At 44.6% G+C, this 16,248-nt stretch overlaps 1 protein-coding gene across 6 annotated transcripts in view; it reads left to right on the plus strand.

The window, feature by feature from the left end:
- The window catches only part of CHFR (checkpoint with forkhead and ring finger domains), a 347,673-nt gene that overhangs the window by 105,132 nt on the left and 226,293 nt on the right, over positions 1–16,248 (plus strand). For all 6 annotated transcript variants that reach the window (XR_014970933.1, XR_014970934.1, XM_085636275.1 and 3 more), the window contains exon 3: positions 1,094–1,193. Coding sequence is in view for 4 of the 6 variants with exons in the window: in XM_085636275.1 (XP_085492401.1) it covers positions 1,094–1,193 (100 nt within the window). In the remaining 2 variants the exon portion in view is untranslated. The remainder of the gene's footprint in view (positions 1–1,093; positions 1,194–16,248) is intronic.

Here is a 16,248-nt window from a genome sequence, read left to right on the forward strand (position 1 = left end):
AGTCTCCCTGTGAAAGCTGTGTCTGATTGAAGGTTTGTGGAAAGTGACTGCAGAACTCGGTGTGTGTGTGTGGCGTTGGCGTTCTGAAAGCAGCAATCCCTGTATGTGTTTTTATGATTCTGTGTTGCAGTGTGCACTGGTATGTATTTGGAATAAGTGTAAATTATGCCTATTTATGTAATGTGACACATCATTGTGTGAAATTATTAGAACGTATTTAGTGCAAATGTGCCTACAATCAACCTGTCGTTTACTTTCCTCAGTGCACTTTTTGGTTAGTTTGTGATTTCAAATAATCCTTCGCATGTATATAGCGTTGGGATGGATGTGAGAAGGTGTGTTTGCTAATTAGGGTAAGTTGTGAGAAGGTGGTGTTGTGATTGGATGTGGTGTATATGTGTTGGAGTGCCCAGTTGTTATCTGAGATCACTGTGTTGTATCTTTGTTTGCACAATAATATGTGGAGGTGGGTGGAGGCCAGGAAGTCTTAAACTTCGGCTGCTTCTCCAGTTTCCCTAGTTTTTGTTTAAAGAGCCGACCGGATCACTCAAGCTTTTTCTGCTTGCACACCGCTGTCACAAAGAGGGTGGGTGACCTGCATACTCCTGAATCTGTGGGACTTTAAGGTCTGCAAGGAGAGCTGTTTTTATAAATAGATCTTACAGTGACTGAGTGGGCTGAAGGGAGACCATACCCACATAGAATCAGTGAGAAGGTCTATGCTTGCCCCTCAAGCTTTGATGGGGGCCATCATTTCTATATCCTACATCTCCAGAAAGGCTTCCAAAACCTCATGACGCAACATAAACCTTATTCTCCCAAAATCTTTTAATATCTGTTCCTTTTTTTTTTTACTTGGTGTAGTCCTTGCCCTCCTCCTTCAGTGGCGACATTAAAATATTAGAAGGAAGAGTAGACAATGCAGTACCATTAAAAGAAGTTGATTCCCAATGTTAAACATTGCACTGTCTTAAAAATAAAATCATTGCACTGTCTTTCAAAAAACATAATTGTACTGCCTATCAATGTGTTGCTTTTATGTGAAATATATTAAGCACTAATTCATTGATTATTCTTTTTTTTCTGTATCCAGCCTGTGACCTGTCCTTTCCTGGGAACAAACTGGTATCCGGAGATCACTGCAAAATTACTGTAGATGAAGAATCAGGACTTGTATCATTGGAGGACACGAGGTAACGTCAATGTGCAGTTTCAGAGACCTTATTATAACTTTACTGCTTACAGTCCAAGGTATCCTTAATTAAGTTATAGCTGTCATCTGGAATCATCTAAAGCTCAGGTGCACTGGGCTTCCAGTCCCATGCCCAATGATATATGATTTAATAGTATGCTAAAAATTCCAAACTATAATTTTTTCATAAAAAGTAGCACTATATGTTCTTTCCTTTATGGTGTCTTCCATAGGTACTCTTGAGTTGTGGAATTGACTGATCTTTGTATGGAGTACTCTTACAGCCGATCTATTCAGAATGGCCACTGCTCTTGTCTCGGGCGTTGTGAAACCCCGCTTTCACAGCAACAGCGGAGGGGGGGAGTGGAGTTCTTGATGGCCTCTTGTCTACAGCTCGGCAGTAAAAGACTCCTAATTTACGTGAAAGGGTTGGTGAGTAGGTCAGTGAAAGGTTAGATGTGTGGGAGAAAGGGTGGATGTAAGGATGGATGAGTGAAAGGATGAATGGATAAGTGAAAGGATGGATGACTGAGTGAAATGATGGATGAGTGGTGAAAGGATGAATGACTGAGTGAAAGAATGGGTGACTGGCTGAGTAAAAGGATGTGTGGGTTGATGGATGGATATGTGGATATTTGAGTGGATTGATGGATGGATATGTGAAAGGGAGGCTGGATGAGTGAAAGGGAGGCTGGATGAGTGAAAGGGAGGCTGGATGAGTGAAAGGGAGGCTGGATGAGTGAAAGGGAGGCTGAATAGATTAAAAGGGAAGATGGATGTATGGAGGAGCGAAAGGATGGACGGGGTGGATGAGTGAAAGCATATATGCAGGGACGTCATGAACCCCCCACTTTAGTAGCTACAGCGGGGTGGAGTTCTTGATGGCCACTTGTCTGCAGCTCAGCAGAGAAAGACTTATAATTAATGTGAAAGGGCTGGTGGGTAAGTGAGTGAAAGGATGGATTGATGTGTGGGGAAAAGGGTGGATATATGGGTGAGTGAAAAGCCAGATGGAGAGATAGCAAGACGAATGAGTGAAAGGATGGATGAATGAAAGGATGGACGGATAGATGAAAGGATGGGTGGCTGAGTGAAAGGGAGGATGGATGGTTGAGTGAAAGGGTGAATGGAAGGTGGAGTGAAAGGGTGGAAGGATGGCTGAGTGAAAGGGTAGATGGATAGGTGGGTTGGATTGGCTGTTGGATGGAAATGTGGATGGTTGAGTGACGGGTAGGATGGATGAGTGACAGGGAGGATGGATGAGTGAAAGAAGGGATGAATGAGTGAAAAGGAGGATGGATGAGTGAAACGGAGGATGGATGAGTGAAAGGGAGGATGGATGGAGTAAAATGGAGGATGAATGGATTAAGGAGGGGTGGATGAGTAAAAGCATATAGTGAAAGGGTAAATGAGTGGATGAGCGGATGGATGGATGGGTGGAAGAGTAGATGGCTGAGTGAAAGGATGGATGAGTTAAAAGGAAGAAGGATGGAGTGAAAGGGTGTGTGGATGGATGAGAAAATAGATGGACGAATGAGTGAAAGAGTAGATAGAGGGGTGGTAAAATGAATGATTGAAAAGATGAGTGTAAGGATGGATGAGTGATAGGATGGATGGATGGCTGGATGAGTGATAGGATGGATGAATGAATGAGTGAGTGAGTGAAAGGGTGGATAGAGGGATGGCAAAATGAATGCGTGTAAGGATGGATAGGGTGGATGAATGGGTGAAAGGGTGTATGGGTGAGGGAAAGGGTGGAATGATGTCTGAGTGAAAGGATGGATGGATGGGTGGCTGAGTGAAAGGATGGATGCATGGGTGGCTGTGGCAGAGTAAAAGGGTGGGTGAATGAGAATAATTAAAATGAGCTCAATCCTGTCAATGGTCTTTGCTGTGTAATATGTGCAGGATGACAAAGGATGGATGGATGGATGGAGTGATGGATGACTGAAAGGATGTATGGATAGGTTTGATGGATAGGTATGGAGACAGTTGAATAGGTTTGGATATGGATGCAAGATCTACTGCAAACAGATTAGGCTCATACGAAGCCAATACTATGCTCATAAGATTGAGCAAGCTCAGAACTCAATACGCAAACTTTTTCATATAGTGAAATCCTTGTCCTGCTTGAGGCTTGTCTCCCCTGATATCGCTCTCAGTGGAGAAATGTAATGCGATCGCCCATTTTATTTTTTTCCAGACAAAATTGCCAAGATATATGAAGCTTTTCCTAAAGAAGCCAGAGAGACTCTACCCTGAAACCTGGCCTGCGCTACCTAATCCCTCCAGCGGGTTTCTTAGCATCGATACTCTATACTAGAATTGCGTATGCTGGCCCTCAAAGTGAAATCAGGCTCTCTGCTCGACTCCGCCCCACCCTTGATGCTTGAGCAGGGATTGGAGGCTATGCTACCTAGACTATGCGACCTACTTAATCTTTTAAGACAGGCCAAATTCCTCAGAATTGGAAACGTGCAATGGTGGTGCCCCTATTGAAGATGCCAACTCTGGATCCAGCCGAACTTGAAAATTTCAGGCCCATCTCCCTGTTCCTGTTTTTAGGTCGAGGCTGGGCAGTGCATGCTCTGCTGTGCGAGCCATGCTGTATTGGAGTATGAACTTGAAGCCCTGCCCACTCTCCACCCATAATTTTCATTGGCTTTTGTAATTTTCCAATGTAAACTGTCGCTGTTCATTGGTCAAAAGGCTTAGTAGTCCCGCCTTAGTATTTCCTTTGTAACCTCTCATGGCGACACCCCCTGTTACGTGTATTGTTGCTCGGAAGGCTTTAATTACAGCCTCCAAGCACTATTTTGTTTAATGGTTTTAACATGCCTGCTGCAGGCGGGTCTTTCAGGCTTCCCTGGCATCAGCAGCGATGATGTTCCAAGGCTAAAAAAGCACCCCGCAGCTGCACATAAAGCCCTATTACAAAAGAGCCACAGTGATAAATGCACACGCAGAAGCCTCGTGCGACATAAACAGCCCAGTCGCAGCAGCACAAGCGTGTGAGCTTTCTCTAAGGACACCGAGCAGGGAGCTGCCCAGAGCTCAGTGCTGGTCCCTTTCTATCCATCAACAGCTCATAATGCAAGGTAAAATCCTGAAGGAGCTGAGCTACTCGCACATGGTACTGTGAAACTTGAGTGCTCCAACCGACTCTAGCTGCTTGTTTAATTTTCCCCATGCGGCACTTACACTTTAATGGCGGCCGCAACCCTTACCTTAAACTAGCCAAGTCTAAGGAAAGCGGCGCGGCTGCCATTAAAGTGAAATTGCAGCATGGGGCACTTTTACAATAAAAAAGCATTTGTTTGTCAACTTGACAAAGAAATGCTTTTTTTGTAAAAGCTCCCAAGACCGTGCTTTCACTTTAATGGCGGCCGCGCCCCATTCTTTAGGCACGGCTTGTCTAAAGAAAGGGGCGTGCCCGACATTAAAGTTAAAGCGCCGCATGGGCGTTTTTACAGACAATCATTTGCAAACCAAAAGGTGTCCCATTACGAAACTCGTAAATGCGAGGCCTGTTGCATTGCAAATACTTGTTCTCTAAAGTGGTGGAAAAAAACATCGATCAACAGCTGATGAGTTACATCGAGGCAAATGACTTGCTGCATGAGACTCAATCAGGGTTTCGTCCCCAGTATAATACTGACTGCGCTCTGCTGCTGGCATCTGAATCTCAGACTCCTCGCCGATGAAGGCAAAACTGCAGCACTGATAATGCTAGATTTAAGTGCAGCCTTCAACACCATCTCCCACGGCCTTCTGGCTGAGCAGTTGTGGTCATATGGTGTTGCAGACCTAACCTTAAAATGGCTGATCTGTTTCCTCCAGAATCAAACTTTTCGGGTGGTCCAACAGTCCTGTTCTATGGAGGGTTCCGCAGGGCTCTGCTCTGAGCCCGACACTTTTTAATCTGTATATGCGCCTCCTTGCTGATGTGATTGAATGTCATGGGGTTAAAATTGTGTCTGATGACACACACCTTATTATCACCCTGACACAGGATGATGGAACCTCTGCAGCTTGTTTTCAAACCTGTCTAGTCAGCCCAGCAGAATGGATGGACCATATTTGTCTCAAATTAAACGCTGAGAAAACTGAGGTACTCCTGGGGTAACAACCATCTATCTGGTCTACGACATGGTAGCGGGATACTTTGGGGCCGGAACGGATCCCAAAACAAAAAGTAAAGAATCTTGGTAACTGGTTTGACAACACCTCATGTTTGATAACCAGATATCTCATCTTGTGGGTGTTTGCTTTAGCAAAATGCTACTCAAGATTGTAAGTTTTCTTGCAGAAGCTGCCAGAAAGACACTGATTCAGGTGCTTCTGGTTTCTAGATTAGGCTATTGTAATGCACTGCGGCGCTACCCAAGGCAGACTAAAAATGCTTCAAAGGTAGAAAACGCAGAGGCACGTTTGCCGCTGAACATCCCCAGATGCTCTTCTGTAGGTCCAGCACTTACAAAACTTCACTGGTTCCCGATCAGTAAAAGTGTATCCTTCAAGGCTCTTTGCTTTTGCCATAAAATCTTAAACAACAAATACCCCCACTAACCTCAGGCATTGATCAAGCCCTATAGACCTGCAGATGTCTCAGATCTGCTGAAACCGGGCTTGCAGTAGTTCCAAGGGTGAAGAGAGCTTGGATGGGTGGTCGCTCCTTTAGCCTCCTGGACCCCAAGCTCTGGAATACCCTTCCATTAGACCGGAGGAAGGAAAGCGCAGAATCGACATTTTGGAAAAAATTTAAGGCCTGGATTTTAAAACAAATATAAATAGTATCTTCTCTCTGCAGGGCTTGGTGGATGTTTTCCTAGTGCAGGGGTACTCCGTTCAAGGTAACCAAGAGCTTTATACATTTTAAATGAATCCGTCATGGGTGGATGGATAAATAGACCAACAGATTTGTGAAATTCTGAATGATGGGAGGAAAGAATGAATGACAAAATGTAAAGGTGAAATGGTGGATAACAGTGGGTGGATGGAAGGATGAAAGAATGAATGGATAGATGCTTGGATGGAAGAGACAAGAGAGCTCTTCTGGGGAGGGTTGCGATGACTTGCTTAGCTTGCTTGGTGCTATGACAGCTTTGGCTCAAAGTGGGTATTTTAATTTTCTGCCTACTCCCCTGTGTCTCGTTCCAGAATAGCACCTTTTTAGGTCTCGCCTGCCGTTGCAGCGCAAAGCGCTACTCGCTCTGCGAGACCTCTTGTGATCAAGGAGATTTCAGAAGGGGGCTTGAAGCCCCGCCCATCATTTTCATTGGGTCGCGTCAGCATTTATGCTAAACGCTAGCTTCCCATTGAAAAGGATGCTTCTTAGTTCTCGCCCTGTCTCCCTTTTGGGCAGCCCATCCGGACTGGGTCGTCAGCTTCACGGCTGTCGTGAAGGAATTTCTTATCTATAGGGGGCATTCAGTGGCAGCTCATGTTTCCGAAGTCTTGTTTTGATTAGTACTAGTCGGCACGTACCACTCCCGGGCTTGTTAAATGGGTCTGGTTTCTGTCTGTTGACAGAAGTTGTTGATGTGGATAGTCCGGCGCTGCCCAAAACCCACCCTGGAAGCCTGGGGTTGAACGTGTATAGCTGTGCACGTCACACACAGGAGGGCGCTGGATGCAATCTCGCGTGTGTTGCCGGTGAAGCATCACATAAAAGAGTTGCTTTCTTAATCTTGTATGTTCCCAAGTGCACAGTTGGGTGCAGTAGTGATCTTAGGTGCATCAGTGATGCGCTCATGTACAAAAGTTCTCTAGCCCAGCAGCAACTCACTTTCCAACCTATTCGTGGGACTCGCATGTTGATATCAAAGCACACGATTTTCTATATAGTATCGTTTTTGCTGGACGGTAGATGTATTATTTTTGCATTCACATTTCCCCTATCGTTGGATTGCGGGGTTCCGAGTGAGAGAATTTGAGTGAGGTCCGCCTTTCGTTTGTGGTCGTAGCATTGCCTCTAGATGGCAATGTCGGCACTCAAACACTACAAAGTTTCTCTTTAGTACTCTGTGCGCTTTATAGACATCAGCTGTCCTCCAAGCGCTGGGCAAGCGGTTCTGAAACATTTGCGTTGGTTTTCGATAAAAGGAGGACCCCCCAGACTCACGACCCTTCTTTGAGTCCCTGTGCCCTCAGTACTTCCTTTAAAACCACGAGTACCTTTATGAAAATATGCATGTGGGGTTTCCAGGCCTGTGAAAGCCGTGCGCCTTCTACACAGAAAGACCCTGCTCAGGAAACATTCCGGACATGAGGCCCACAATGTGCTCGGTGTCTCATAAGGTTTATTCAACTCGAAAACAATTCCGTCTCGTGCAACCCGCTTTCAACGTTGCAGCTGTTCCAGAGTCAACAGCTCAATTACCGCTCTCAACTCTTAACACTACATGAACTCTATTTATCAGATTTTTCACCGTAGCCTCTGCATTCGAGGCATATGTGTTTACGCATTACGTAAAAGTGTAATGTGCACGCACAGCGGGGGCACCTTAGTGCTGAACTACAGATGCTTGTCACCCAACTGAATGTTACTTTTTTATCGACCTTAGGAGGATGAAAGGCTGACAATCCGCCAGGATTCTAAACTGTGGCCAAGGGGTCACACGCAGATCTCTATAGTGGGTTCAAGAGTTATAAACAGGAGGTTGTCAGAACTCCGAGTCACGCAGTTTGGCACCAACATCTCTAACTTGCAAGACAAATTCTTTCTACTTGGGGAGGAGGGTGAAAGGAGAGGGGTTTTCATTATAAAATGACACTGTAAGGGTGTTTTCTAATCTTGGATGAACAAAGTACATAAACAAATGTAAATGTAAGGGGTTTACATAGTTCATGCTCCTAGGCTAAAAGCCTTATGAAGGAGGGGGAAGTGCACCCATGGCAATTTTTTTTTTTTGTCCGGGAAGTCGTGGACTCCCCGCTTATGCAGTGTTCCAAAGCAGATTGATTCTCAGACATTTTAATAGCATAGGATTACGTAAATGTGTAATGCGCACGCACGACGGGGGCGCCTTAATGCTGAACAACAGATGTTTGTCACCGAACTGAATGTTACTCTTTTATCGACCTAGGGAGAATGAAAGGCTGACAATCCGCCAGGATTCTAAACTATGGCCAAGGGGTCACACGCAGATCTCTATAGTGGGTTCAAGAGTCATAACCAGGAGGTTGTCTAAACTCCGAGTCACGCAGTTTGGCACCAACATCTCTAGATTGCAAGACAAATTCTTTCTACTTAGGGAGGAGGGTGAAAGGGGAGGGGTTTTCACCATAAAATGACACTGTAAGGGTGTTTTCTAATCTTGGACGAACTAAGTACTTAAACAAATTTAAATTTAAGGGTTTACATAGTTCATGCTCCTAGGCTAAAAGCCTTAAGAAGGAGAGGGAAGTGCACCCATGGCAATATTGTTTCCGGGAAGTACTGGAATCCCCGCAGACTGATTCTCAGAAATGTTAGCGCGTGCGCATTGTTTTTTTCAAGCAGTGAAATAAAAGGTAAATTACCTTGAAAAGACTTTGTTTCTGATCCAACAAATGTGAGATGATGAAAAGAATCTAAACTATCTGTTGAGCATTCAACACTCAAATACAGGTTATGTTACTTCAGATTTTTGGGGGAACAGAAGAAAAACAAGCATTGACATAGCCAATAGGTCTCGTCTTTGGGACCTTAGAAGTGTTTAGCCAGAGATATTGGCAAGGTTGTGAAGGTATGTTGTAGATTAATGTAGCTGCTGTGTTTAATACTGTAAAGTTTGTGTGCAAGTTTTGCTTAGTGTAGTGACATTAGGGCAGTTTCATGCTGTGGAATGTAGTGGTGAGTTGTGATATGATGTGTGTTGTTGGTATATGTGTGTAGTGTTTTTTGCTGGTGTGTATGTTGGTGGTATTTGTAAGTTTACCCCCGCCCCCCAAAAAACTATTGTAATTTTATTAATTATGTGCATAGTGTGATGCGGTTAATGTGTTTTAAAATTTTTTTTAAATCCAATACATTATTTTGTTAGTTGTGTGTTGTTTTTCTGTATGGCGATGCAAAGGCTTTATTTGAAAGCAATTAGAATCTGAAAAGTTTCTGCAAAAAAGCTCCAAAATAGTTAGAGTGGCAAAGCCAGAATGTTTCACCTACGCCAAATGTATTGGCTTTGTCAATGTGTTTTACGTCGCACAGCTGTTGATCCGCTGTACACCTGCGCTTTTCCCCTCTCTACTATAGTTAGGCTCTTCAGCCCCGATTATGAAACTGCCCTTGCAACAACACCGCATCTCCCCACCCCCACCATTACAACTTTACCTGGTGCACACGCTGCACGGAACTCGGAGCATTACGTGCCCTGAGGTCACAGGTCTGTGCTTCGAGCATTAGGTGTGCTGCATTCACAGGGCTGTACTTAAAAGTGCCACAAAGCTGCAGGCCCCACCTGCAGCGCTGTTTACAGTATGGCTCTCCCTGTATTGGAACAGGGTCAGGTCATTTCACTTTTTTTAGTCAGATTTATATCGCGCAAACTCGACCCGAAGGTTTTGGAGCGCTTTACATAAGCTCTAGTTACGTTACACAAGGACACTTTAATGAGCCTGTTCACGTGAGAAGGATTCTGGGAAAGGTTGCGTGCGGTGGCCTCATACACGCTGTTAGCTGCTGGGGCAGAGATAACCAAGCTTTTATGGCAGAAACATGTGAATGTATCACACAAACTATTCTTTCAAATGAGCACTCGATTCGCACTGCTCACTCGGCTTTTACATTTCGTGTGTTAGTACACTAACAATGTACAGTGGGTTTCGGACAACAAAAAGGCGCCAATGGAGCCTGGGGCAGTAAAACACCAACCTACAGCAAACCATGTATTAAAGAGCAAGCTACTCCACTGCGTTCACAGGGCTGTGCTTCAAAGCGCCACGAAGCTGCAGACCCCACCTGCAGCACTGTTTACAGTATGCCTCTCCCTGCATTGGAACTGGGGCAGGTAATTTCACTTTTTTTAGACCGATTTATATAGCGCAAACTCGACCCGAAGGTTTTGGAGCGCTTTACATAAGCTCTAGTTACGTTACACAAGGACACTTTAATGAGCCTGTGCACGTGAGAAGGATTCTGGGAAAGGTTGCGTGCGGTGGCCACATAACCGCTGTCAGCTGCTGGGGCAGAGATAACCATGCTTTTATGGCATAAACAGGTAAATGTAAATGTATCACAGTGACACGAACTATTCTTTCAAATGAGCACTCGCCTCGCTTGCGCCTGGAGTCACTGCTCACTCGGCTCTTACATTTCGTGTGTTAGTACACTCACAATATACAGTGCGTTTCGGACAACAAAAAGGCGCCAATAGAGCTCGAGGTAGTAAAACACCAACCTACAGCAAACCGCGTTTTAAAGAGCGAACTACTCACCTACGTCACAGTTTAAAAACAATCATTGCCTCTAAACCCTTTTGTTTAAATTCCAATCCCAGTTTCCGTTCCCCTATAAAATGTGGTCACAGAAGCACAACCCCTACAACGAAGGGGGGGAATTTAAAGACAGGATGGAGAAAGCAAACGAACACACCAACTGAATGAACAGGGTATTTGAAAATGAGGAGAGGAAGGAGAAAGTGTAACAGCAGCTGGTTTCAGGAGAGCGAGCCGTGCACGAGGGAATGACTAATGCAGCTGTTTTCAAGCACACTCGTGCTTGTGGCACCATCCGCCTTGTGGGAGCGAGCAACAGCCAATTAGCATGCGTGCCGCTGCTCGTTCCCCCAAGGTGGATGCCGCCACAAGCACGAGTGTGTGCTTGAAAATGAGCAGAGCGACGGCTAAAGGCCCTCCTATGCAGCGCATGCGTGCTGCGTAGGCGAGACCTAAAAACGACCAAGCACATCTACAAGGTAAAAACAGACACAAATTTTATAGTCTGTTTGCTTCATCTCTCCATTAATTGAGCTTAAGCCACGCTCGGAGGCTGTGCAAGCAATATATTTTGTGTGTAGCCCAGAGATATTGGCCTGTATAAAGACCTAGGTTAAGAGGTCCACCTGACTACCAATTCTCGGCACAAATATTTACCAGCCCTAGTTAAGTCTAAAACGACACTCTCCTTAGCAAATCTGAATACGTACTCGTAAGCAAGACATGCCACAGTGGTAAGAAACCTCACATGAAAAGGACAGTATAGAGGTAATATGTAGCTCACTGAAACTTGGGTATCTGATGCCAATTCCCCCGAAATATTGCAGAGAGTGCCCTTATTATTTTTTAATAACATGGATCCAATGGGAAAACAATGGTGGGTCTGAAGGCATTTTAAAGAATGATCTTTTATGACTAATTAAATCCACTGCTTTATCAGTGGAGTAGAGAATATACTCTTATACATCTCACCTCCTCCTGCAGTTACTTAGTCAGCTAATTGGATTTACTGGCACCCAGACTGCACAATTGCACTTCCAATACCATAATACAAGTTGGTCAGTTCACCACTGACTTCGGTTTCCAAATTAATCATTATAGAAGACTTTAAGTACTGGGTTGATTACCGTAATGACCACACACACAGGAACTTTACAATTTACTTAAATCAATAAACCTCAGATTAAAAAAACTGAGCAAGCAACTCCTAGAGAATGCCCCATCTTAGATCGTTCATAAACAAATTGGATGTGCCCTAATAATCTTGTTAAGCCCTGTCCATGGTCGGACCCCTCCAATATCAGTTTTTTTTTTTTATTATAAATTCTGTTTATTTAACATAGCTCATAGTACCAAGACACAATCATCAGTGAGCAACAATCAGAATAGAAGATAACATCGTGGTGATCAGCAAAAATAGTACAGCAGTGCACAATTGGAATGAGCAGTTGCATGGTTACTCCTCGAAGCCCCCTCCCATCCCTGTACTTTCGCCATGGTCCCCAAATCTTTTTCCATTTCTTCATACACCAATATCAGGTTTGAAGCTAAGTTAGCGCAAATCAAGGCCAGCTCCTCCCAGAAGTGCTAGGCCAACTGTCCTAATCCTCATGTTACCGAGTCAAGGGGCTTTTAGTCATGGCTGCTGTTTAGGTAAAAATTGGTTATTTTTTTCAGTGTAACTGACTGTTTACCGGAGGAGCCCTAACTTCCTCCCACATCATACGCACATCTCTGTAAGTTTACCTAGCTGTAGGACGCTCCCGTCCCTGAATAATGTGATCTGTTATTTATTTCATCTCTCCGTGAGGGGACGACAAGTGCGTCACACGTATTTTTGCCATAAGAAAGAGTGGAAACAATGTAGTTTGTGGTGTGCTCTAAACTGATACTTGAAATTATATATGGGCATCCATATGCGAGTGAGGAAGTTATGTGAAGCGGACCGTGATCCGAAATCACTGTAGAAACGTCGAGCTAAAGTGACTTGCACACATTGACACAATGTGTTCAAGGGGAAGCCTAGAACCAGGCCACGTTCCCTCTCATCTCTAGCTCCACATCAAAAGGCAATGTTCTGTGCATGGTTTAATTTGAAGACACGTATGTTACTCTCCCTCTCTAGACCCTGCCTCTTCTGCCAGCGGTACCTTTTATTAAATAAGACCACTTTTTCATATCTTTCGTGGTAGCTGAGTATCGTTTTTCTGAACCCACCTGACCGTCACATAACTAGGGGAGGGGGGCTTGCAAAGCTAGGGGGGTTGGGGGTGGGGGTTTGATGCTTTGTTAGCTGCCCGGCCCTTATGTCTGTTCCTTATCTTGCTGGAACATTCTATCATGGTGAGATACTGCATGGCGGGCCTACGCTAATATGTCAATGCATTTTTTGGCTGCTGGACCATAGCAACTCCTGTTTGTTTTAATGCCTCCCCTTTACACCCCTCCCCACATTAATCCGTCAAAGTTGTCCTTGACGCTCGTGAATGCTGTCTGGTCCCAGCGCCCTAATGTTATGTTTAAATATTTAGTTAGTACTAGGATAACAAACCTCTTCCCCAGTATCTCAGACACTGACCTCGAAACTGGAACTGCGCGTGACTGCCTTAAGATACAGAGCATGCGATGACAGCGTGGCATGTGTAAACCAGTAAAGAGCCATGAGGTAAAATGTGTATATTGAATGTTATGGGCATTTGAAGGGTAATTATCATGCCTCATTAATATTCCATAAATTCATACATAGTATCTAAAAACATTTGGATCCGCTGTCCCTAAATGTGGATATACCAGAATTTGTGAACTAAGATGAATTTATTGGAAGTGCTGAGAGACGCCATCCATGTTTGTGAAAATGAAATAACTATTGAGTCGTTTGGACTACCAGTCCTGGTTGATTCCTGTTGGTGAGGGCTGCACTCAAAATGCCCTCTAGTGGTTATTAGGGGTACAGTTCTTGTATAAAAGTCAGGTGGTTTACCCGACGGGCAAGGGTCAACACAAGTAAATAATAAAATAGGCAAACCATTGTATAAGTGAGTTTATGTATACACCCATATAAGAATAAACTTGCTAGGGGCTTAAAAAAAATCCTGCCGCATCTTGGCAGTGTAAGCAAGTATTAAACAGATTAGCTGAGAATCGCTGGGAGCCTGAGGCCAGCAGACCAGCAGGCCGGTCTGGGGCAGTGAGACAGTAACACACTTTTGTTGGAAAAACCAATAGAAAACTCTGCAAAAAGAACTATTATTTCAAACACTGCACAGCTCTACAAGTAAATCTGAAACCAGGAACTTCACTACACACCACGTACACTGCATAACACATGGATAAAAGACATAGTCATTTACAACGCCATTTACAACGCCAATAGCTCTAACTTAAGCAAATGCGAGACCTATTGCATTTCCAATGCTTGTTGTGTCTGGTTGTAATGAAAGAGGCCCAGAATGGCAGGCGTTGTAATTAAGCTATGTTTGAAGGTGTATATCACCAGACGCTACTTTATTTAATTTGAGAAGAATCAGAGCTTTCTAGATGCCATATGAAGGAAAGAGAAGTTTATCTCGGAGGAGGGTGAGACAAAAAGAAGTCCTCTCTTTTGATTGTCTCACCTCTGTCACTATTGGGATTTTGGAGGGACTAGTTTAGGCCTTCAAGTAGAATTGAACTGTGGCTTTACATTACAGTAGTGCTTAGAATAGTTGAGCATGATTAGTTCATTCATGTATCTGTGTCTCTGATTAAAACACCCATCACATCAATTGACTCTAAGTAGTGGATGCCAACAGTGTTTGTGCTCGATTTTACATTGTTTTCTACATTCATTACTTCCTGATCAGTGTTTTTTTCTTAGTATAAGTTGCTCCAGTTTTTCCTCAAGCAACTGTGTGTGAGGAGATGAGCTTCCCATGATTAGCAGTGTCATTACAAGAGCTCAGCAGACTGGCAGGGTTGTGGAGGGGCTTTTCCGCTTTGCCTGTAAGCTAGGCCACGAGCTGGTGACTGAGTTAGTTATTCTATACAAACCAAAATGTTTATCTGTTGCGTTTTACGGGGCAGGTGTTTGGGGCCACCATAAAAGTCGCCTTCTACAAGTTATGGAAAATAAGTTTATAAAAATAGCGCCCCTACACTTTTTTGTCACAGAGAATTGGGGCTGGAATATGTAGAGGATCGTATTGACATTGCACCTTTGCTCTTATGGACCAAAATCTGTCTGTCGGAGAAATTATTGCTCTCTAGGGTGGTGATTGAAGATTGCATCAACTTGGACAATACATTGTCGATCCCCTGGCTTCGATTTATGAGGGAAAGGCTTTTTAGGTCTCGCCTAGCTATCGTGTAAGCGATCGCTCAGCGAGACTATAGTAAGGGGCTCCCAAAAGTGCTCCCAAAAGAGGATTGCATGGCGAGCACGCGCACAATCACGTGCATCGTGCCACCATGCAATCCACTTTTGGGGAAGCGCTTCAGCCCACTGGCTACTTCAAAGGGTCCGCTCCCCCGCCTGGAATGCGCTCCCCCGCCAAGCGCGCGCGCCACGCTCTGCCGGGCTTGTCTTGTTTCCATTTGTGTTCGTGCAGCCCACAACAGTGCCTACCACGGCGCACTTTCATGTTTATGCTTATGTGCTCCATTGCATTTCCCTGGCTGCAGTCTCCAGAGTCCTGGCATTCTCAGCACACCTACTGCTGCAGGCTATGCCCGGGCGCCGCAACACATGTTTTAGCACAGCGCTCTCTTTCGTCATATCCCCCTCTTCCCCCCATGTCGATCTCTTCCTGACCCTGTTATTCCCATGTTTTTAATAAGTGATTGTCTTTGCCTGCGCCTCTAAATCAGGGCTGCGGTGATCCGGGCTGATTCTTCGGTAAGTGCTGGTGTGTTTGCTGCGGCCCCTCCCCCGTATGCCTGCAGGGGGACTTAATCTCCCCGTGGTGATCCCCGAGGGCGGGGTCAACAGCCCCTGCCCAGTGGTGTAAAAACGGGTGTGTCCTTCCTTCAGGTAAGTACGAGAACCATTCATTGTTTTGCGTAACCTGATATGAAGACAGTGCAGTACACAAAGATATACCCGTATGAGTTAACAAAACACACCCATCCCCTTTCTGCACATACAGCTTTCCAGCAGAACCCCAAGCCACCTGACTCTTCCCACCCTAAGATTGTGATTCTCAGTTTCATTGTGAGGCTCACAAGGCAACATACTGAGCCAGACCGCTACCCTCTAAGCACTACACAGCAGCATATATTATTAATACACTTAACCAAATTCCTGCACTCGCATCCATAGTGTATATGGACCTTCATTTACGCTCTGCTCCTTACTGAGATCCGTAGCGGACGATAGCCGTACAGGGATCTGGTGACTGGCATTCTCAGAATCTAGTTTTAATTAAGTAGTTCACTCGTTTCCAACTTCATAATATAACGAATAATTAAAACTATCTTTTTCACATTTAAAATCAATAGTTTGTGCCATTTCCGGTATTATATCACTAAGAAATGTGAGCAAATTACACAATGATTCTGCGCTCGCTACTTGTTATGTGACGTTTCGTTGCTAAAGCCTGTTCCAAATTTGAATAAAGTGATAGGAATTGGTGTCCTTTGTTTATGTCTACTTTCCGTTGCTA

This window comes from Triturus cristatus, chromosome 11, assembly GCF_964204655.1.
Source record: "Triturus cristatus chromosome 11, aTriCri1.1, whole genome shotgun sequence".
In the NCBI taxonomy this organism is placed as follows: Eukaryota; Metazoa; Chordata; class Amphibia; order Caudata; family Salamandridae; genus Triturus; species Triturus cristatus.